The sequence below is a fragment of the Suricata suricatta genome, chromosome 8 (assembly GCF_006229205.1).
Source record: "Suricata suricatta isolate VVHF042 chromosome 8, meerkat_22Aug2017_6uvM2_HiC, whole genome shotgun sequence".
Lineage (NCBI taxonomy): Eukaryota > Metazoa > Chordata > Mammalia > Carnivora > Herpestidae > Suricata > Suricata suricatta.
In genome coordinates this window covers 104,518,917-104,543,354 of record NC_043707.1, presented here as the reverse complement: position 1 = coordinate 104,543,354, position 24,438 = coordinate 104,518,917, and the positions used below count along the sequence as shown (strand labels likewise).

The window sequence follows — 24,438 nt, the reverse complement described above, 5'->3', positions numbered from 1 at the left end:
TGGATTTGCACATCAATGACCTTATAAAAATATAATACAGTACCTGGTGGAACTAGTTGAATTAACTCAAACAATGCGGTATCATCTGAAATTTTAAAGAAAAATTTCCTTAAACAAATTAATAATAAACAAAAATTAGTTAATCATAAAATTATCTAAAAGTCAGAATAAATTGCTGGGTAGACTACATATATGTTTATATCTTAGTATACTGTATATATATAGAGAGATTTTTTTGGTTGGTATGTCTCTTAGGGCTTTACTATTCTATCGTAGAGATTAACTCTTCAACCTCTCTGGATTTTTTCTGATTTTTTAAAAATTTTATTTTTTTAGAGCAGTTTTAGGTTTACAACAAATCGAGAGAGGGAAGTGCAGAGATTTCCCATATATCTCTGTCCCCACACATGCACACCCTCCTCACTATCAACATCACTCACAGGAATGGCACATGTTTTTTTTGTTGTTGTTGTTTTTTGCCAAGGATGAACCCCTCTTGGTGATTACATCATAATCACCCAAAGTCCACAGTTTACCTTAGGGTTCACTCTGGGTGATGTATACTCCGTAGGTTGGGACAAATGTATAATGGCATATTCCATCACTATCATATCATTCATAGAATTTCCACTTCATTGATTTTCCTCTGTGCTCTGCCTATTCATATCTTTCCTCCACTTCAATTTGCCCCCACAAGCAACCACTGACCTTTTAAGGGTCTCTGCAGCTTTGCCTTTCCCAGAACATCATATAGTTAGAAACGTATAGTGTTCAGGTTTTTCCCATTGGCTTCTTTCACTCACTGACACACATTTCAGTGTCCTTGATGTTGTTCATGGCTTGATAGCTCATTTCTTTTTCGTAAACATTTATTTATGTATTTGGGGGAGGGGATGACATAGAGAGAGAAGGAGAGAATCCCAAGCAGGCTCTGTGAACTCACCATAGAGTCCAATGCAGGGATCAAACTCATGAACTGTGAGACCATGACCTGAGCCAAAAATCAGGAGTGGGAAACTCACCAACTCCCGGACACCTGGGTAGCTCATTTCCTTTAGGCACTGAATAATATTCATTGTCTGGATATATCACACTTTATTTATCCATTCATCTACTAGGGGAATCTTGGTTGCTTCCACGTTTTGACAGTTGTAAACAAGGCTTCTATAAACAACCTTGTGGAGGGAGGAGTTCAGATGGCGGAGGAGTAAGGAGACCTTAAACTTGTCTCATCCCTCGAATATCGAGAGTTATCAAATCATTGTGAACACCCAAGAAATCAACCAGAGCTCTAAGAGAATAAAAAACTACAAATCTACAGGTAGAAAAGTGACCACCTTCTGGAAGGAAGGAGTTAGAGTTGACTTGGGGGAGACATAGCTGTGGTTATAGGGCCTGGGAAGGAGCCTGCTTATAGAGGCTACTGCAAAGTACTATAAGCAGCAGAGTACAAAATCTGAACTTTTAGAAGTCTACTAGCATGTGGGAAGAGCCCCGCTTAAAGGTGCTCAGGTGGAAAAGTAAGGCAGAATCCCAGGAGTGACAGCATGGTCTGAGCATCCCCTGGGTCACAAGAAGGACGAGTCAAGCCAACCTGCTGCACTGTTTCCAAGCCTAGGAGTGGGGACTCAGGCTGAGGGCAGCGAGTTGGGGCAGGGTGCCAGCTTTCTGCTCTGTTTTGACATAACGTCCGAACCACTGTGGGGTCTGTGACTGCCTTCCTCATACTGGATGGCAAAGAGCAAAGGGCAAAGACAGCAAAGAACCTCGCCAGAGGGAAAAGCACAAGTCCCCGTGCAGGATTCCCTACATTTGTGTAGTTTTGAAACTTAGTCGTGTACCTGAGATTAAAAAAAAAAAAAAAAAGCTCAGACACAGGCAAGGTGAACGCATGGTTTTCACGGAAACCAGGTACACAAGAGGGTGACTGCTCTTCTGTGAGGGTTTCTTGAAGAGTGGGGCATGTGAACTTTCAGCTCCAGGACTGGGGAGCTGTGCATCCTGCCCATCAGCGCTGAAAGTCTTCAGGGATCAAAACAGCGCCACCTAGTGGAGGATGTAGCCACTTACACAAAGCATCCCCTCTTTTCACATCCCTGCAGGCCCATTTTCACTGAAACAAGTCTGCCTGAAAACCAACGCAGAAGGTCCCGCCCCCTGAAGACCAACACAAACAACTCGCTCACACCTAGTCTACTGATCATGGAATGCTGCAAAGCTTCAGCCCGAGGGGAAATAGGATATAACTTTCTTTTTATTTTCATTCTTTTTTATTATTATTTATTTTCTCATTTATTTTCTTAGTCTTTTCAAGTTCTTTTTTCTTTTATCTATTTTCTCTGTTCTATTTTATTTTATTTTATTTACACTTTTGGATCTAGATTACTTTTTTAATGTTTATTTGAGAGAGAGAGAGAGAGAGAGCAAGCACATGCATGAGAGGGGGAGGAACAGAGAGAGGGGGAGGACACAGAATACGAAGGAGGCTCCAGGCTCTAAGCTGTCAGCATACAGCCTGATATGGGGCTCAAACTCACAGACCACAAGATCATGACCTGAGCTGAAGTCAGACCAACTTAGCCATCCAGGAGCCCAGAGATCTAGATTCATTTAAAAAGAACAAAACACACCAAGAATCTGGGGTTTTGTTTATTCTTTTTTCTTTTTTTTTTTTTTGTTTTTTCTTTCTTCTATTCTTTTCTGAACAAAATAACAAGATGGAGAAATTCACTCCAAAAGAAAGAATCAGAAGTAGAACTCCCAGCCCGGGATTTAATCAATACAGATATTAGATGTCTTAACTAGAATTTAAAACGATTATGAGGATATTAGTTGGGCTTGAAAAAAGCATATAAGACACAAGAAAATCCCTTTCTGCAGAGATAAAAAAACTAAAATAGAGGGACACCTGGGAGGCTCAGTCGGTTAAGTGTCCAACTTCAGCTAAGGTCATAATCTCATCGTTCATAAATTTAAGCCCTGCGTCACTCTGTGCTGACAGCTCAGAGCCTGGGGCCTGCTTCAGATTCTTTGACTCCCTGGCTATATGCCCCTCCTCACTTGGTACTCAGTGTCTCTTTCTCAATAATTAAAACAAATTTTTTAATTAAAAAAAAAAGAACTAAAATCTAGTCAAGCTGAAATCAAAAATGGTATAACCGAGATGCAAACCCAAATGGAGGCCATGAAAATGAGGATGGATGAAGCAGAGGAGCAGAGGAATATAGAAGATAAAATCATGGAAAATAATGAAGCTATAAAGAAGAGGGAAAGAATGGTAATAGATCACAACTCAGTAACTTAGTAAAATGACAACATTCATTCCACAGGCATCTCAGAATATGAAGAGAAAGAAAAGGGGACAGAAGGCTTATTATTAAAAATTATAGATATAAACTTCCCTAATCTGAGGAAGGACACGGACATTGAAATCCAAGAAGCACAGAGAACTCCCATTAAGTAAAACAAAAGCTGACCATTGCCAAGGCATATCATAGTCAAATTCACAAAATACATAGACAAGGAAAGACTCCTGAAAGGCACAAGGGAAAAAAGTCCTTAACCTACAAAGGAGGACAGATCAAGTTTGCAGCAGATCTGGCCACAGAAACCTTGGAGGCCAGAAAGGAGTGGCAGGATATATTCAACGTGCTGAATTGGAAAAATATGCAGCCAAAATTCTTCATCCAACAAGGCTGCCATTCAGAATAGAAGGAGAGATAAAGAGTTTCCCAAACAAAAACTAAATTAAAGAGGTTTGTGAATACTAAATCAGCCCAACAAAAAATATTAAGGGGTCTCTGAATGGAGGAAAAAAAAGACCAAAAGCAACAAAGACAAGAAAAGACCAGAGAACATCACTAGAAACACCAACTTTACAGGTAATACACTGGCACTAAATTCATATCTTTCAATAATCACTCTGATTGTAAAAGGACTAAATGCTCCAATTAAAAGACATAGGGTAACACAATGGATAAAATCAAGATCTCTCTCTCTCTCTCTCATATATATATGTGTATATATATATATATGTATATATATATACACTGCCTACAAGAGACTCAATTTAAACCTAAAGACCTGCAGATTGAAAGGGAGGGAGGGAGAAGCATCTATGATGCAAAAGGATGTCAAAAGAAAGCTGGTGCCGCCACACTTATATAAAATAAACTAGATTTTAAGAACAAAGACTGTAACAAACACTGGAGAAGGGCATTATATCTGAATTAAGGGATCTATTCATTAAGATCTAACAATTGTAAATTGTTAGGCTCCCAACATGGGAGGACACAAATATATAAATCAATTAATAACAAATATAAAGAAACTCACTGATATTAATAAAATAATAGTAAGGGACTTTTAACACACCCTTTACAGAAATGGAAAGTCAACTAAGCAGAAAATCAACAAGGAAACAATGGCTTTGAATGACACACTGGACCAGATGGACTTGACAGATATATTCAGAACATTCCAGCCTAGGGGCACGTGGGTGGCTTAGTCAGTTAAGCATCTGATTCTTGATTTCAGCTCAGGCCATGATCTCACAGGTCATAATATCAAGCCCTGTATCAGGCTCTGTGCTTTTGAATTTTTCTCTCACCCTCATTGTCTATCCCTCACCCATGCATGCTTGCTCTCTTTCTCAAAATAAATAAACTTAAAAAGAAGGAACATTCCATCCTAAAGAGACAGAATACACATTGTTTTCTAGTGTACATGGAACATTCTCCAGAATAGATCACATACTGGGTCACAAATCAGCCTTCAACAAGTACAAAAAGACTGAGATCATACCACATACATATTCAGATCACAACACTATAAAAATTGAAGCCAACCACAAGAAAAAATTTGGAAAGCCCTCAAATACATGGCGGTTAAAGAACATCTTATTAAAGAATGAATAGGTTAACCAGGAAATTAAAGAAGAAATAATGAAATATATGGAAGCAAATGAAAATGAAAACATGACAGTCCAAAACCTTTGGGATACAGCTATGACAGTCATAAGAGGGAAGTATATTTCAATTTAGTCCTATCACAAGAAGCAAGAAAGTTCTAAAATATACAAGCTAAACTTTTACCTAAAGGAGCTAGAAAAGGAACAGCAAATCAAGCCCCAGCCAGCAGCAGAAGGGAAATAATAAAAATTAGAGCAGAAATAAATGATATGGAAAGCATTTCCCCTACAGTCAGGAACCAGACAAGGATGTTCACTCTCACCATTACTATTTAACACAGTACTGAAAGTCTTAGCCTCAGCAATCAGAACAAAAAGAAATAAAAGGCATCCAAATAGGCAAGGAAGAAGTCAAACTTTCACTATCTGCAGAAAACATGATAGTCTATGTAGAAACCTGAGCGATTCCACCAATAAATTGCCAGAACTGATACATAAATTCAGCAAAGTCACAGGCTATAAAACCAATGCAGAAATCTGTTGCATTTTTATACATCAATAATAAGCAGAAAAAGAAATCAAGGAATCAATCTCATTTACAACTGGACCAAAAACCATAAAATACATAGGAATAAACCTAACTAAACAAGTAGAAGATCTGTACCCTGAGAACTAGAGAGCACTTATGAAAGAAATTGAGAGGACTTAAAGAAATGGGAAAGCATTCCATGCACATGGATGGGAAGAACAAACACTGTTAAAATGTCTATACTATCCAAAGAAATCTACATATTCAATACAATCTCTATCAAAATGCCACAAGTATTTTTGCAGAGCTAGAATAAACAATCCTAAAATTTGTATGGAACCACAAAAGACCCCAAATAGCCAAAGCAATCCTAAACAAAAAAAAGCAAAGCTGGAAGCATCATGATTCTAGACTTCAAGCTATATTACAAAGCTGTTGTCATCAGAACAGTAAGGTACTAGCACAACAGACACTAGATAAATGGAACAGAATAGAAAACCCAGAAATGGACCCACAACTATATGGCCAACTAATCTTTGACAAAGCAGGAAATAATATCTAGTGGAAAAAAGACAGTCTCTTCAATAAATGGTGTTAGGAAAACAGTACAGCAACATGCAGAAGAATGAAATATGTGTAATTCTATACACTTCGACCAGATGTATAGGTTTGTGTATTCACCACCACAGCCCCTCTGTCCACAGAAGGGGTACATCCGCAAATGATGTCTTATGTTGTCTTTCTGTAACCACACCCACCTCCCTCTCCAACTCATCCCTAACTCCTGATAACCACTAAACTGTTTTCAGTTTCTATAATTCTATCACTTATTTTAAGAAAATGTCTAAATCAACCAGTTAAAGACAGACTGAATTCTTAAAGAAAGAAAACTATTCCCGAATGCCACTTGTAAGACACACATAAAATATAAGGATATGGAAAAATAGAAAACAAAAACATAAACAAAGATATAACATATGAAAACTAAAAAAAAAAAAAACCAGCTGGTTTGGCTGCAGTATAAAGAAGAAAGAAATCTTTAAGAAAGGCATTAAAATAATAAAATGTTCAATTCACCAGTTGATAAATGCATGGTAACACTGGTCAAGAAAAAAGAGAGAAGACAAATTACTAATATCAGGAATGAAAAAACAGACACAGACATTTAAAAATTCTATCAAGACATTATGAATAATTTTATGCTACTGAATGTATTGAAGGTACCTGATCTGAATCACAATTCAAACAAAAACAAACAATTATAGTATAATTAGGGAAATGTGAACTGAGTAGATATTCAATGATAATAAGAAATTGATATTTTTTTAGGTGTGATGTAGTATCATTCCTTTCTTTTAGATATCCATATCTGATCCAACCTTGACTTTAATTCAGAATAATCTGATTTATAAAAAAAAAAGATTCTACCAAAAGAAAGCTTAAAATTTGTACAGATGTTGAAAAAGAAAAATGGTTTTACGTATATACACACATGCATATATGCATATATATGTATACACATATACATTTGTAGATACCCTTAATCTGTTATTTAAGACCTAACAACAACAACAAAACATTAAGCCACATGATTTCACAGGTGAATTCTTTCAAACTTCTAAGGAAGAAAATAATGTCAATTATGTACATATTCTTTCGAGGACCATAAAAGAAAGAACACTTCTCAACTTGTTTTACAAGCCCAGTGAAATCTTGATACCAAAACTTGACAGGAAGCTCATGAAAAATGAAAATGACAGGCTATCTACCAAAAACTCACATTTTATTTTTTTAAGCATTTATTTATTTCTTTTGAGAGAGAGAGAGGCAAAGAAAGGGAGAGAGAATCTGAAGCAGGTTCTGTGTTCTCAGTGCAGACGCCAACAGAGGGCTCAAAGTCTTGAACCGTGAGATCATGACTTGAGCCAAAATCAAGAGTCAGAGCCACCAGGCACCCCGAGAATATACCTTTTAATGAACCATGTCATATTTATATTTGATCCCTATCCTAGATGCCCAGAGAAAGCATCAGCAAATTCCAAGAAGCAGTAATATTATAGGCCATTTTCTCTGATTACAATGCAAATTAACAATATTCATAAAAATAGTTAAATGAGTCATAAATAAGTATTTGAAATAAACCAAAAAAGACATTAAACTCAATATGAAAGTTCAGTAAAATGACTGGATACAAGAGGGGCGCTTGGGTGGCTCAGTTGGCTGTGCGTTCAACTTTTGGTTTCAGCTCAGGTCATGATCTCACAGTTTGTGAGGCTGAGCCCGTGTCGAGCTCTGCACTGAGAGCACGCAGCCCACTTGGCATTCTCTCCCTCTCTCTCTGACCCTCTCCCTCACTCTCTCAGTCTCTCTTTCTCAAAATAAGTAAATAAATAAATATTGAAAAAACTGACTGGATACAAGATAAACATTTTTTGGTGACTTTCCTGTATATCAACCACACACACACACACACACACACACACACACACACGCAAAGAAAAGAAAATTGGGTGAAGAGCATTTTTCCCCAAAGTCACATAATATATAACAGTTAGAAATAAACATAAGAAATGTATGGCAAGTACACATATACACACCCCCAAAACCTTAATATTAGACACAAAGAAAATTTAAGTTTAAATAAGTCAATATACATTGCATATCTAAATGGGAAGAATGAATAATGTAAAAATGCCAATTCCCCAAAATATAATTAAAACTAAAATTCAAAGAGATGTATCTTAGGCCTAAAACATGATTCTAAGTTCATTTACCAAACTAAACATGTAGGAATATGAATATGTGCATATCAAATGAAAATATGGATTACAGAAAGCTGTGATAATTAGCCACGCAGTATCAACCAAATAATAGACACTTAGAATAAACAGACATAATGAAGGGAAAAAGGAATAGGAGAGTACACAGAGACAAGATGTAGAGTAGAAAGAATATTAATGGGGAACAGACTTCTGCTTCTGATAATAACAATTTATGCCAAGCAGACCAATCATCCTACTAGGAAGATTTTAAAAATCTGGTCAAATTATTTTTAAAAATCTGCTTGAAGGCACAGAGGAGCCAATAAGGCAATTTAGAATTACAGTTTAGAATCATGAAGAAGAAAAAGCCAGGAAGATGAACCAGACATTGGAGCTGTTCTCTCTCTAAGGGCATCTGCTAATTTCAGAAGAGATAAATGAAGGATTGATAAATTTAGCTGAGATTTTTATGGTCTCACAGACCTAGAAGCAAAATGATGCCGGGCCTACCCAGAAGGAGAGATACTCCTAAATTCTCCACACTTTAGATTGGCCCCTGAAAGAGCCCAGGAATAGAGATGAACTATAACTCACCTGGCTTTTACAATAACTGAAATCTGACTTCAAATCACCTTAATCTGTGCCATTAGACTGACATGATCAAGGATTGCTAGTATACTAGCAACCTAGAATAGGTAAATAAAAACAAACAAAACCAATCTGGACAGTGATAGCATAATGCCATGCCCCCAATTATTTCTGCAATTTTTCACATGGAATGTTCAATACCCTGAAGCAACCAAAAGTGGGCACACTTATTGTCGAGAAACTGTTAAACACTATTAAATGAAGCTAATTGGGGCGCCCGGGTGGCTCAGTCGGTTAAGTGTCCGACGTCAGCTCAGGTCATGGTCTCACGGGTGTGCGCCCCGCCTCGGTCTCTGTGCTGACAGCTCAGCCTGCTTCTGATTCTGTGTCTCCCTCTCTCTGACCCTCCCCCACTCATGTTCTGTGTGTCTCTCTCTCAAAAGTTAATGAAATAAATAAATAAATAAATAAATAAATGAAGCTAATTATACATGCACTCTATGACCCGGAGAGTCAACCACTAAGAATATACCGAGGAACTGAGTATATATGATTACCAAAAGATATTTATAAAAATACCCATAGTAGTTTTATTCATAATAATCCAAGACTAAAAACAATCCTCATAAATAAGAAAGCTAAAAAACTATAGAACATTTATATAGTGGAATACCAAAGAGCAATAAAAAGAGAATGGTTTACTGAGACACAACAACACAGATGATTCTGACATCAGGCATATTCAAATGAATACTTACTCTATGCTTTTATTTACATGAAGGTCAAGAATAGATAAAAATAATCAATGTTGATAAAAGTCAGGAGAGTGATTATCTTGAGGGGAGTACTGACTGGTAGAGACACAAGGAAACCTCCCAGGGCAATGAAAACACTCTATGTCTTGGTGGTGATTACTGATATACACAAAAATGACTAATCAATGATGAGTACACAGGGTTGAAATTAAACGTTAGACACCTTTGACACAAAAAATAGCTAAGATAATTTTCAAAAGTAATAAATCTTGAGGGCTCAAACTATCAGATAGCAAAACTAAAGCTACACTAATTAAGAAAGCACAGTATTTATGCAAGAACAAACAGACCCATGAAACAGGAGAGAGAAAAAAACCCACACGTACGTTGGCACTTATGACAAAGTAACCTTACAGAGTGATGATAATAAGTAAAGTCTTTTCACCAAATACTATTGCACACACAGATATACATAAAATAAAAATGAAATTTTATCCTTACTTCATATCATATATGAAAATGAAATCCAGGTGGACCATAAATCTAAATGTAAAAAGTAAAGAAATAAGGTTTTCAGATTATATAAAAGAGTATCTTCATAACTTGGGGCACGGAAAGAATTCATAAACATGAAATAACCACCAAGCATAAAGAAAAAGATTAATAAATCAAACTACATTATTAGACTACATTAAAAATAACTTGCTTATCAAAAGAAAAAGAACCACTAATACATCAAAAATGCAACCCACAGAATGGGAGAAAATATTTCCAACACATATAATTGACAGAGAGTTTGTAACTAGAAAATATGGAAATTCCTACAAATAAATAAGAAAGTAACAACTTGGAGCACCTGGGTGGCTCAGTTGGTTAAGCAGTCAACTTCAGCTCAGGTCACAATCTCACAGTTTATGAGTTCAAGACCCATGTCAGGCTCTGTGCTGAGAGCTCAGAGCCTGGAACCTGCTTCAGACTTTGTGTGTGTCTCTCTCTCTTTGCCCCTCCCTGGCTTGTACTCTGTTTCTCTCTGTCAAAAATAAACATTGAAAAAAATTTTGAAAAAAGAAAAGAAAGCAACAACCTGATACAGAATTGAGCAAAAGACAAACATTTCATACCCATTATAATACCTAGGAATAAACCTAACCAAAGATGTAAAAGACCTGTATGCTGAAAACTATAGAATACTTATGAAGGAAATTGAAGAAGACACAAAGAAATGAAAAAAACATTCCGTGTTCATGGATCAGAAGAATAAACATTGTTAAAATGTCATTTTTACCCAAAGCAATTTACACATTCAATGCAATCCCCATCAAAGTTGCACCAGCATTCTTCTCAAAGCTAGAACAAACTATCTTAAAATTTGTATGGAACCACAAAAAAATAGCCAAAGTAATATTGAAGAAGAAAACCAAAATGAGAGGCATCACAATCCCAGACTTTAGTCTCTACTACAAAGCTGTCATCATCAAGACAGTATTGTATTGGCATGAAAACAGACAGAGAGCCCAGAACTGGCCCCACAAGTATATGGCCAATTAATCTTTGACAAAACAGGAAAGAGTATCCAATGGAAAAAAGAGAGCCTCTTCAACAGGTGGTGTTGGGAGAGCTGGACGGCAACATGTAGAAAAATGAAACTAGACCACTTTCTTACACCATTCACAAAAATAAACTCAAAATGGATAAAGGACCTGAATGTGAGACAGGAAACCATCAAAACCCTCGAGGAGAACTGCAGCAATTTCCTACTTGACACATTCCAAAAGGCAAGGGAATCAAGAACAAAATTGAACTAATGGGACCTCATCAAGATAAAAATCTTCTGCACTGCAAAGGAAACAATCAGGAAAACTAATAGGCAACCAATGGAATGGGAAAAGATAGTGAGTGACAAATGACGTATCAGATAAAGGGCTAGTATCCAAAATCTACAAGGAACTCACCAAACTCCACATCTGAAAAACAAGTACTCCAATGAAGAAATGGGCAGAAGACACTTCTCCAAAGAGGACATCCAGATGGCCAACAGGCACATGAAACGATGCTCAACATCACTCATCATCAGAGAAACAGAAATCAAAACCACATTGAGATACCACTTCACACCAGTAAGAGTGGCTAACATGAACAAATCAAGAGACTATAGATGCTGATCGGATGTGGAGAAACACACACCCTCCTACACTGTTGGTGAGAATGTAAACTGGTACAGCCGCTCTGAAAAACAGTGTGGAGGCTCCTCAAAAAACTATCAATGGACCCCTCCTATGACCCAGCAGTAGCACTGCTAAGGATCTACCTAAGGAATACAGAAGTGCTGATGCATAGGGGCACATGTACCCCAATGTTCATAGCACCAATGTCAACAATAGCCAAAACATGGAAAAAGCCTAAATGTCCATTACCTGATGAGTGGATCAAGAAGATGTGGTATATATACACAATGGAATACTACATGGCAATGAGAAAGAATGAAATCTGGCCATCTGTAGCAAAATGGATGGACCTAGAGGGAGTCATCCTAAGCGAAATAAGTCAGACAGAGAAGGAAAGATACCATATGTTTCCACTCACAGGTCTAACAGGAGAAACCTAACAAGGGACCATGGGAAGGGGAAAGGGGGGGAAAGAGTTGGGGAGAGGGAGTGAAGCAAATCATGAGAGACTTTTGAATGCTGAGAACACACTGAGGGCTGAAGAGGGAGGGGGCACGGGGAAGGGGGTGATGGTCATGGAGAGGGGCACTTGTGGGGAAGAGCTCTGGGTGTTATATGGAAACCAACTTGGCAAAAAAAACTATTTAAAAAAAGAAAAATAATATTTACATGAACCAATGATGGGGGTAAGACTGTCATCCATGTCATTAAAGGCTGCATTTTCAGTAAAAAAAAAAAACCCAAAAAACCAAAACCCCCCCCAAAAAAACGATGTCCAGAAAGACTGATAATCACATGAAGAATTAGTCTACCTCATTTGTCTTCAGGGAAATGCCAAATAAAAGCATTATTTTCCCATCATAATGATTAAAATGAAAAAATATGGCAATCCCAGGAGTTGGGAAGGATGTAGAGAATAGAGCTATCACCAATGGCAGTGTATATACTGGTAGAACACCACTGGAAACTGTTGGGCATTGCCTACTCATGCTGACCCTAAGACTTACCAATTCCATTTCTATGTAAATATCAAATAGGAATGCATGCTCAGAAGCATCAAGTCATGTAATCAGGAAGTTCACAGCAACATTATTCATAATAGCAAAAACTAGAAATAATCTAAATGCCCATCAATGTCCATAAATAACAGAATAAATAAATAGGAGTATAATTGCACAATACTACACAGCAATAAGGATGAATGGATTACTCACTCACATCAACACAAGTTAACTTGCCCAGCAAAATGCTGAGCAAAAAAATCAGGCACAAAAGATTTCACACAGTATGCTTTCATTTATTTAGTGTTCAAAAATAGGCAAAGCTCAGTTACAACATTAGACATTAAAATGGAAATTCTTTTGTGGAACAGAGAGGAAACAGTGATTAGGAGAGGGTATAAGAGGGGCTTTCTGAAGTTCTAGCAATGTTCTATTTCTTGAAGTTCTATTCATACAGGTGTTTACACTGATATATTTCAATGAGTATAAACAAATACTTGAGTTAAAAATGGTAGGTTAAATATATGCATTAGCTATGTTCCTTTCTGAACCCTCACTAAAAGAACAAATGATTAAACACACACACACACACACACACACACACACACTCACAATGGCAAACCTGAGAGCAAACAATTTGAACAGAAGTGGTAACTGAGTTCACAGGAGAAAGGATCTTAAGCCAATAGACAGGAAAGCTTAGAAGCAACCCATTTTATACTCAAATTCCAAATAAATTTAGAAATTGGTGGTGCCAGAAACCTCTGGAAATGACAGAAATCAATGAGTCTAAAAGCAAGAGCAGTTGAAAATTTAAGAAGCAGTCAAACCCCAGACCCTTCCTCCAGTTTGCCCTGCTAGGAAACTGCCTTTCCCCATACCTGGGCAAGGCTGGAAGTTCATTCTCTGGAGGAGGTGGGACAGGGAGAAGAGGGACAGAGGGAGGGAGAAGGAAGGTAAAGGGGAAAGGAGGTGAAGGAGGTATAGTATCCTCATCTTTGTCACTGCTGTCCTTGGAATGGAAGCAGGAGATACAGTAGCTAGCAGGGGTGCTATATGAAAACAGGTAGATTAAGAGTCTGGGCTACATGCTGATACTTTACCACGGCTTCTTCATCTGCAAGGTTCTAAAATCAGTAGTAGCCATGTTTATAACTTCAAAGAGAAAGATATGACTGATTTTTCTACTTAACATAAGCTGCTAAGTAAAAATACATTAAAAGATGCTGACATCCTAAGTTTTTCAATTAGATGGCCCAGAGAAACCACCCAACAAAAAAGTCCATATTGACAATCTCCATCCAGGGGGAACCCCCAACAGATTTAGTAATTAGTAGTGCCAGGCACCTTTGGCACATAATTTCTAAAGGCATATCAGGCTTCTGTTCTTAAATATGAACAGATGTCCAATAATTTGATGACATCCTCTAATACGAAAGACAGAAGCAAAAGCACAACACAGAAAATAAAAGCAGAAACAGCAGAGTTTGTTTCCCAAGATCTTCCCATAAAAACAGACACAGCAATTAAATAGCAAAACCATAAACCTATGGACAACATCTATAATAAAATAAGGTGGTAAGACATCCCTAGACACCCCAAAATAAGCAGATGGTGGCAAATAATTCACAGTTGCAAAACCCATGGGTACCAGCATCCATGCAGGAAGAAGCAGAAGGAAGGAAAAGGCTAGTGAAAGGACCTGGGAAGAGAACTCCAAAACAGCCAACAGTACTCACTAGGAAGCACAGGTCAATTTGAGAAAAGCAGCTGAAAATGGAGAAGGTCCCATTCCAACAGCAAGTAAAGTCAAACGATTTAAGGCACGTCCCAAAGGTGGTAGTTTGGGCACCTGTAAGAATTATAGAAACTGACCCTCAGGGTTCCCAGGCAGAACAGAGCCCAAGAAACTAGGAGAAACTATAAAGAAGAGAATACAAATTAAGCAAGATTTTTAAAAAACCAAAAAAGAAAAACCAGAAAATGTATAATTGAACAAAGGCAGAAAATCCTATAAGGCAAGCCATCATATACGTATGCTAACCACTATAAAAGGAAGTTCAGTGAGGCTAAAAAGTTATCTTCAATCATGCTTCCTTCTAGACATTCAGGAAAAAACTAAATTCAATTAAGAATGAGGAAAGAGGGGCTCCTGGGTAGCTCAGCTGAGTAAGAATCCGACTCTTGGTTTCAGGTCAGGTAATGATTTCAGTTTGTGAATTAGAGCCCAGTGTCAGGCTCTGCGCCAACAGATGAAGCCTGCTTGGGAGTCTCTCCCTCTCTGTCTCTGCCCCTCCTCCACTCTCTCTCTGTCTCTCTCTCCCAAAATAAATAAATAAATAAATAAGCTTTAAAAAAAATAAAGAGAGGCGCCTGGGTGGCTCAGTTGGTTAAGCCTCCGACTTCAGCTCAGGTCATGATCTCATGTTTGTGGGTTCGAGCCTTGCATCAGGCTCTGTGCTGACAGCTCAGAGCCTAGAGTCTGCTTCAGATTCTGTGTTTCCCTCTCTCTCTGCCCCTCCCCATTCATGCTCTGTCTCTCTCTGTCTCAAAAATAAACAAAACATTTTTTAAAAATTAAAAAAAATAAATAAACTTAAAAAAATAAAAAAATAATGATTTGGGGCACCTGGGTGTTTCCGTTGGTTAAGCATTGGACTTGGGCTCAGGTCAGGAACTCACCGTTTGCGGGTTGGAACCCTGTGTCAAGTTCTGCATTGACTGTTCAGAGCCTGGAGCTTGCTTCAGACTGTCTCCCTTTCTCTCTGTGCCCCTCCTCTGCTCATTCATTCTCTCTCTCTCTCTCTCTCTCTCTCTCAAAAATAAATAATCATTAAAAAATTGTTTTAAAAGAATGAGTAAAGAAAAGGATAAAGGTCAGATGTATACCAGGTTCTTATATAAAAAATAACACTGAGCAAAGGAAAAAACTTCCTACAATGAAAGCAGCCAAAAAGGCATTTAAAGAACACATCATCACTATAACCTACTACTTGAAAATTTTGAAAGTAAACAAGGTATTGAAGGACTAACTAAATCAAATCCAGAAAAACAAAAAAGTAAGATGGTATAACTCAGGAAAGAAGTAGAAATAAGGAAAGTCATTTCAGAAATGAAGATTAAACCAAAACAACAGAAAATATCTTAAAAGACATTAAAAGGACATTTTTTAAATCAAAAGGAAACCAAAATAAATTTTTAAAGGAGAGAAAATAAATGCTAAACAGACAAAAAAATCTAACATACAATAATAGCAGACATTGATGAAGAAAACTAAGGCAAAGGAAAAAATAAATACTAAATAGTATAATTCAGGAAACTTCACAGGAATGAAAATGAATTAGAAACTACAAATCAGAAAGCACATACTGTACCTAAGAATACCAAGTGCCTGGGTGGCTCAATCATTAAGCATCTGACTTCAGCTCAGGTCATGATCTCATGGTTTATGAGTTCAAGCCCCACCTCAGGTAAGCATGAGCCCCTTTTTCGGGTGAACACAAGCCCCACTTCAGGTAAAAACATGAACCCTGCTTCTGGTGAGTCCTGCTTGTTTCTCTCCCTCTCTCTTTTTCTCTCCCTCTCTCGTTCTCTCTGCCCCTCCTGGGATCTCTCTCTGCCCCTTGCTCACTTGTGCCCTCTTTCTCTCAAAAGAAAAAAAAAAAAAGAATAAGAAACAACTTCAGGATATATTCCAGTAAAACTACTAGACTTTAAGGATAAACAAAAACTAATTTAGGTATTTAGGCAAGAAAAAAAAAAGGCAAGTGAAATAACATTAAACTTTGAGGAAATGATTTAAACACCTGAGGGAGAACTGGGTTAAGCAAAAACTAAAATGAACTACAAAACTAAGCAAAGGAAAGACGATATTAAATTCAAGTGAAAACAGAATTCTTGCCAAGAAAAGTAACCATAATACATTCACCACATGATTCAACTAAAAATACTTTATACATGGTCATAATATATAAACCAAAATTGTGATTATAACTCTATTAAGGGGAGAGAAAGACAGAAAAAGGGCATATATATGTTTTTGGGGCAAGCAGAGAATATATGAAAACTACTTAAATCCTCATGTTCCATAAGGAAAAGTAGAGATAATATCTAAAACTGAAAAAATCAAAACATTTCAATGTAAGGATGTTAGAGATATGCAGGTGAGTACAAAGAAAAACAATAAAAAATAAAAATAAAAAACTAGTCCCTTGAGGAATCAGAAATGATGGAGAGGGATGTTAGAGGACTGCTGTTTTTGGAGTAAGCTTTGTAGATTATATGCAACTCTGATATTAAAGAAAAAAATAACAATTATATAACCAATTAAAAAATTTAAACATAAGTAAAAACCAAATTAAAAAAGATACAACATTAATATTTTTATACATATGCATGTATTTACATTTGTATATATGTATGTATGTATACATCTGGTCTGAGAGCAAGTCCTAGTGAATAATAAAATTAATTGCTTTATGTGCATAATATGCGCTACCCCTTCCATTTCAAAGAACTTGCCTTGCTTTGACAGTACAAACTCAGTGTTTGCAAATTGAAAGAAAAAGAAGTTATACTTTCTTTTCAAATAAATAAATAAAATTAAAAATAAAAATCATTTTATAAAGAAAAGTAAAAGGTTAAAAGTAAAGCCAAGGAAAAGGGTGCCTGAGTAGCTTAGTTGGTTAAGTGTCCAACTCTTGATCTCAACTCAGGTCTTGATCTCAGGGTCATGAGTTCAAGCCACGCTGGGCGTGAAGCCTACTTTAAAAATAAAAAAAGCCAAGGAAGTAAACACTCTTTCATAAGGGATCTAAGTAAAACAAAAGCACCCTACACTAGCCAGAATCATTCTGGAATGGGCCAAACAAGTAAGCAGAAAATGGCCCATAATACATTTATGAAAATATTACATGGGTATTTAGCATGGTCTCTTATTATTTCTGTGAACCATTTCCAGTGAAGAAAGGAAAAAAATGCCCCTGTTAACAAAGTAATTCCAATAGGTTCATTAAAGATATCAATGGTCTCAGAAGTAGAAATGGTCTCAGAAGGAGTATAAAGTTTAAAAACAAAGGGTTTTTAAATAGAAAACAAATCTAAGATTTACATCAACATACTAGATACCTTGTGAATCTACCATCGGCTCCATGAATAACTGCTACACAAACTGAAATTATGAAATGAACTATCCAGATGGCACTGTTATTGCAACTCCTCAGCGGTAAAGAAATGGCCTGAAAGTAACTATTTGGGTTTGTTTGATTTATACTTTATCATAAGAACCTAGATTAACATTTACTGAGAAAAACTATTTGCTAGTTTCTATAAACAATTTTCTATTCTTTTATAGTTAAAAAGTATATTTTGGCAAAAATACTTCAGGAAGAAAGACCTTAACCAAAGGAAAAGCTAACTAATTCTGCTAGAAACCAAATAGCAAGTTAATGTAATTACATCTACTTGAACATGTAGCATAATTAACGTCATTTTATAGATTCCCTTCATCTTGTAACTAAAGAATGACAAATTTCCTCATTCCTTTTTAAAAATTCTCATTTTCACATGTACTTTTAGGGTGAGTTACAAAGTAAAAGCACTGCAAGACTGCAGAAATACTACTCACATATAGCAAATCAAAAGCTACAGTAAATACCTCGAGAGTACCAGAACACTGTTAGCCTCTGCACCAGCAAGAACATTACTGTGATAATATCCGCTGAATGCCTATTTACCCGCTGTAACTAAAATGATGACTTGGTGGAAGGTATTTGTCTGGATTTAAAGTATGGAGCGTGAGTCTTACAAGCCCTTGAGGACTGAGACAGGAACACTCTCATTCATAGACTTTGAAGGATAGATTCTCAGCCACTAAGTCTTCACCTTGACAGCATTTTAAATACCCCAGACACCAGGTAAGCACTAATTCCCATAAGCTTGAAAAGCAAGAGCTCTAATGAAACTGCAATTTTTCCCTACAGGCAAGAGAAACCAATAAGGACACCTACTAATGTACTACAATATAAATAAAAATCCTATCTCTTCTGTATCCAAGTGTTGAAGGGAATGAGGCCAGAGAAGCTATGAATCATAAATTTTTAAATGTAAGATACATCTTCTAATCAAAGGATTATAACACTACAAATAGCTATCTCTCCGTTGGATAGTTCCGACAGTCATAAAAACAGTAATGAGGCAGTTATATCAGGCATTATGATATTTTATTTAACTCCCCAACCATCAGATACCTAGTATGTGCCAGGTATTGCCATATGCATTAGACATACGGCAGTAAATCAAACAGGAAAAATCTCTGCTCTTTTGAAACTGCTGCTCTATTGAAAGAAAAAAAGAAAAAAGAAATAATATATCAGTGCTAGAAAGAAAAACAGGAGGACCACTCCTTCCTATTTGCCCCATGCAATGTCCTTTTTGTACCTGTTGTCTTGGTGGAACTATTAAAAGCATACTCTTTTACTCAAGATATCCTGGGTATATAAGAGCTCTAAAGATAATAGGATAGGTACATATTGAGATATTGACCAAAAGTTCCCATTTTAGATACTTTGGTGAGAAGAGGCCTCTTATTATGATGATAAATTTCTGCAATGATTAGAAAGAAGTGAGGGAGCAAGCAGTATGGATATATGTAGGAGGATCTGTACACTGTGTGTGTGTGTGTGTGTATAGAAGAAAATCTGTAAAACTTCACTGAGACAGGATGAAAATCCACTGTTTCAATAAAGAAGTCTATGAAGTAGAAAATTTTTCAACCATTTCTTGCCTATAAATGGTTGCCAGGGTATACTTTCAACCATCACTAAATTGAGTATGGTAAATTCCAAGATTAAAATAGTTTCCCTAAAGAGAATGCCTTATCAATGAATATAAAATTGTCTTATTATGGCTTTTAATACCATTAGCATTTAATGTCATTTTGTATATCATATATTTCCCTAGACCATAGGTGATTCTGGACCTCTGGAGTTTCATTAGAGGTGCAGATGTGGTATGAAATGGAACTGGTAAATTCCCTAGTAGTAACACTAGTAATGATAATATCACACCACCAACAATAATAAACAAGGGACATCTTAAGTGTTTACTGTGTGCCAAAGATTGTTCTATGCATCTTAACTGAGGTTACTCATGGATCTGGCCATTTATCAGACTATACAGTTAAGGGGGTCCTTGGATCTCCCTGAGCATTTTGACCATGCTCAATTTGCTTTTAGATAACATAATCTTAATTAACAAATACTGGAGTTTAGACAAACAAGTACACATTAGTTTTACATGTTACACAATGGAAAATGATATATGTAACTTAAAATCCCCAAAGTAGAATACCACTGGCAAGTGGAAATTCTCGAAGAGTTCACAATTGTTTCAATTGTTACAATTCAATTCATTACTTGAAATTCTTCTCTTTGTTTCCATTTACAAAAAGTCTACTTTAGGGGCGCCTGGGTGATTCTGTGGTTAAGCGTCCAACTTCAGCTCAGATCATGATCTCATGGTCCGTGAGTTCGAGCCCTACTTTGGGCTCTGTGCTGTCAGTTCAGAGCCTGGAGCTTTTTTCGGATTCTGTGTCTCCCTCTCCTTCTGCCCCTCCCCCACTCACGCTCTGTCTCTGTCTCTCAAAAAATGAATAAATGCTAAAAAAAAAAAAAAAAAACTTAAGTCTACTTTATTTCTATGGACTCAATTTTATATTTTATTTAAAGGAGCTGTTTCTACCATTTCTACCATCACTCTGTGTTTAAGTTTAAAGGCTTGGCACTGTGGAGGCTCACGGTAGGGACCCCTGTGAGAAATCTTGACAGCTTTTCCTTCCTTCCCCCTTCCATTAGAGACCTATGTGGCTTTTAGAAAGGAGACACATGTACCATTTGAACCAAAGTACAACATGTGTGAGTTAAATAAACAGCATATTATATTCCCCAATCCAACTGAGATTAGAATAAATCTCAGAAATGAAAATTATGAAACACTATTCTATATTCTTAAGAATATCATAGGAAGATATAAGGCCTGAAGCTGCTATAATTTTGCTATCATGAATTTTATTACCATAAATGAGGTGAAGATTCAAGAAGATATAACAATTATGAATGTATGAACAATTAAAACAGAGCTTCAAAATAAATATATCAATATGGGTCCAATCATGAGAGAGAAAGTATGCAAGGAAAATCTAATATAAAGAACTATTAACTATAATAGGAGTTCAAGTAATGAGGGATTGTCTAGCTATAAAGATGTAAGGAGACCTTAAAAGAACACAGGAATGGGGTGCCTGGGTGGCTCAGTAGGTTAAGCATCCAACTTTGGCTCAGGTCATGATCTCATAGTCTGTGAGTTCAAGCCTCACATCAGGCTCTATGCCAACAGCTCGGAGCCTGGAGCCTGCTTCAGATTCTGTGTCTCCCTCTCTCTCTCAAAAATAAAATGAAAACATTAAAATGAATAAATAAGTAAAAACAACATAGGAATGGCAGATAAAAGGAACAGCCATTATTCCTGAGGCTCAGAGGACCCAAGAAAGAGTTCTCCCCAAGCTCTCCTCTCCAGTGCTGAGATCCAGAATTTGTTAGAGAACAGTGTTTGCTCACTGAAAGAGAGAAAAGTTGCTCACTTACTAGAAATTATTCATGTAGGGTGTTGGGGAGGTTATTCACAGAGGTGTTTCACTGGAGGCACTTCAGTACAAAACTACAAACAATACACAATACAAACAGCTAGCGGAAGCTGCTGTCAGCCACCCTGTACTGTAATACCTGAACACCAGGGAAGCTTCAAGGGCCTCAGGAGTCTGGTGCTGGAAAAAGCCAACCTCAATGCAAGAGCCCACTAAGCAAGCACAACAGCACCTGGAAGAAAAACAACTTCCCTCTGTACTTTACTCCAGGGCCCTCTACTGCATGAAGCTTCAGTGCCAGCTGAGAAAAAAAAATTAAAGGAACCAGATCAGGGGAAGGAGTTAAGATGGCAGAGCAGCCTGGAGACCCTAAACTTGTCTCATCCTTGAAACGCAGCCAGATCAACACCAAACCATTATGAATACCTAGAAACTGATCTAAGGATTAACACAACAATCTGCATAAGTTGAGGGATGGAACTCAGCAGGTACATAGTGTGGAGAGGTGAACTGGGGGAGAGAAAAGCCATGGATGGTAGGGAGCTGTTTCCAAGGAGAGAGGAGACAGAAAAAGAAAGGGGGAGAGGGTGGCACCCTGGGACAGTACTAGAAAAACACTCCCCTGAAAGCAGTGGAGAGAAAGAGAGAGAAAGGGTGAAAACACATGCAGGGGACTGAACTAGAAATCTGTTCCTCAAAACCACTGACAGGAAGAAAGGAGAGGGTTTCAATACCACCTGGCCTCTGTAAACAGTGGAACACAGAGTCTGACGTTGCAGAGCTCAGTGCCTGGCGGTGCTCTAGTGAGGAAGAAGGGTGAATCCCCAGGAGCAGGCAGTGGGTTCTGAGGGGTCCGTGGGGCACATGGAGAGAAGTGTTTCCTCTGCTTGGAATGCATTTGGTAGAGGCCATACAGCCTCCCCACAGGCAAAGGTCCCAGCAGATCCTGGAGAGCAGCCACTTTTGCTGGTATTGTGACGAAGACACAAGAGTGCCATGGAACCTGGTGCCGGCTGTGTGTTGTGACTTGCTATATTCTCTGAACCTCTGCCACTGCATGAGCACATGAACGTTTTCTGGGGCAAGCCGGCACCGGTGACTGCACAGCAAGACCCTCCCCAAGAGACTTGGCATGGGCCCAAGCCATGGGGGTCACTGAAGCGAGGGGTTTTGAAACAACCCCATCTGAGATAACACTCTGGTGGGAGGTGCTGCCTGGCAGGTGGACAGCTTGGACACTGGCAGGGTAGAGGCAGGGAGTGGACAGAGGCCTAAGACAAAAGAGGCTAGATCATGGGTCAGTGAGAGCATGAAGTGCCTGTGCCAGAGACCAGGGTTCTGGGTGAAGCCATTTCACCTCTCCTGCACATGTGCATGCTTACATGCATGCCACACTTATCCACCCCAGGAAGCTAAGCAGAACCACCTAGTGGAGAACAGAGCCATTACACCAAGCCACACCCAACTGCATGCTCCAAGCACATCCCCTACAAGACCAGCACAAGTCACTCCACCTGCTTAGTGTATGGACTATAGAAGGAATCATAGTTTCAGTTCTGGATGTAACTTCATTTGGTTTCATTCTGTTTGCTGGTTCATTTATTTGTTATCTTTACTTCTGTTTTTCTTTAAATTGTTTTCTTTTATTTCTTTCTTTTCTTCCTCATTCTTGGATACAGAAAGAGAAAATTTTATTTCTATTTTTATTATTTTTTCACTTTACTTTTTGTTTTAATTTTTATTCTGTTTCATTTTCTTTATTCATTTTTTCTATGTTATTATATAATCTTTTAAATTTTTAAATTTGTTTACCTTTTTGTTCTTCCCCTATTTTCTCTATTCTATTCAGCTTCTTTCAATAAGCAGACTAAAACAAATCTAGGATCTAGCTTCCTTTATTTCAATTATTGTTTTGTTTTTAATTTTTTAATTATAATTTTTTTTTCTTCCTTCAAAGTGACCAAACAAAGGAATTCACTCCAAAAGTAAGAAAAGAAGGAAATTACAACCAGGGGCTTAATCAACACAGATATAAACAAGATGTCTGAACTGGAATTTAGAACCATGATAATAAGAATACTAGCTAGGGTTGAAAAAAGCATAGAATCCCTTTCTGTGGAGATAAAAGAAATAAAATCTAGTCAGGATGAAATTTAAAATGCTATAGCCAAGACACAATCTTGAATGAATGCCACAACGGCAAGGATGAATGAAGCAGAGCAGAAAACTAGCGATTTAGAAGATAAAATTATGGATCATAGTGAAGCAGAAAATAAGAGAAACAAAGGCAACGAAGTACATTACAAGACATAGAGAATTCAGTGGCTTATTAAAAAGAAATAACATCCAAATCATGGGAGCCCCAGAAGATGAAGAAAGAGAAAAAAGGATAGAAGGTTTGTGTGAGCAAATTATAGTGGAAACTTTCCTAATCTGGGGAAGGACACAGACATCAAAATCCAAAAAGCACCATTAAATTCAACAAAAACAAATGATCACCAAGGCATTTTCATAGTCAAATTCACAAAATACACAAACAAGAAAAAAAATATGAAAGCAGCAAGGAAAAAAAATGTCCTCAACCTATAAGGAAAGACAGATCAGGTTCACAGTAGACCTATCCAAAGAAACTTGTCAGGGTAGAGTGACAGGATATATTCAATGTGCTGAATCAGAAAAAATATTCAGTCAAGAATTCTTTATCCAGCAAAGCTGTCATTAAAAATAAAATAAGAGATAAAGAGTTTCCCAGAAAAACAAACACTAAGGAATTCATTACCACGAAATCAGGTCTACAAGAAGTTTTAAAGGGGACCCTTTGAGTAGAGAAAAGACAAAACAAAACAAAAAAGACCAAAGCAACAAAGACTGGAAAGGAACAGAGAACATCACCAGAAACACCAACTCTACAAGCAACACAATGGTGCTAAAATCATATCTTACAGTACTCACTCTAAATGTCAACGGACTAAATGCTCCAACCAAAAGACACAGGGTATCAGAATGGATAACAAAATAAGACTTATCTATATGCTGCTTACAAGAGAATTATTTTAGACCTACAGACACCTTCAGAATGAAAGTAAGA

General features: G+C 37.3%; 1 protein-coding gene across 3 annotated transcripts in view; it reads right to left on the bottom strand.

Annotated features, from left to right (window-relative positions):
* The window catches only part of SPATA6 (spermatogenesis associated 6), a 142,968-nt gene that overhangs the window by 87,943 nt on the left and 30,587 nt on the right, over nucleotides 1-24,438 (bottom strand). For all 3 annotated transcript variants that reach the window (XM_029949473.1, XM_029949474.1, XM_029949475.1), the window contains exon 4: nucleotides 44-85. In XM_029949473.1, coding sequence (XP_029805333.1) covers nucleotides 44-85 — 42 coding nt within the window. The remainder of the gene's footprint in view (nucleotides 1-43; nucleotides 86-24,438) is intronic.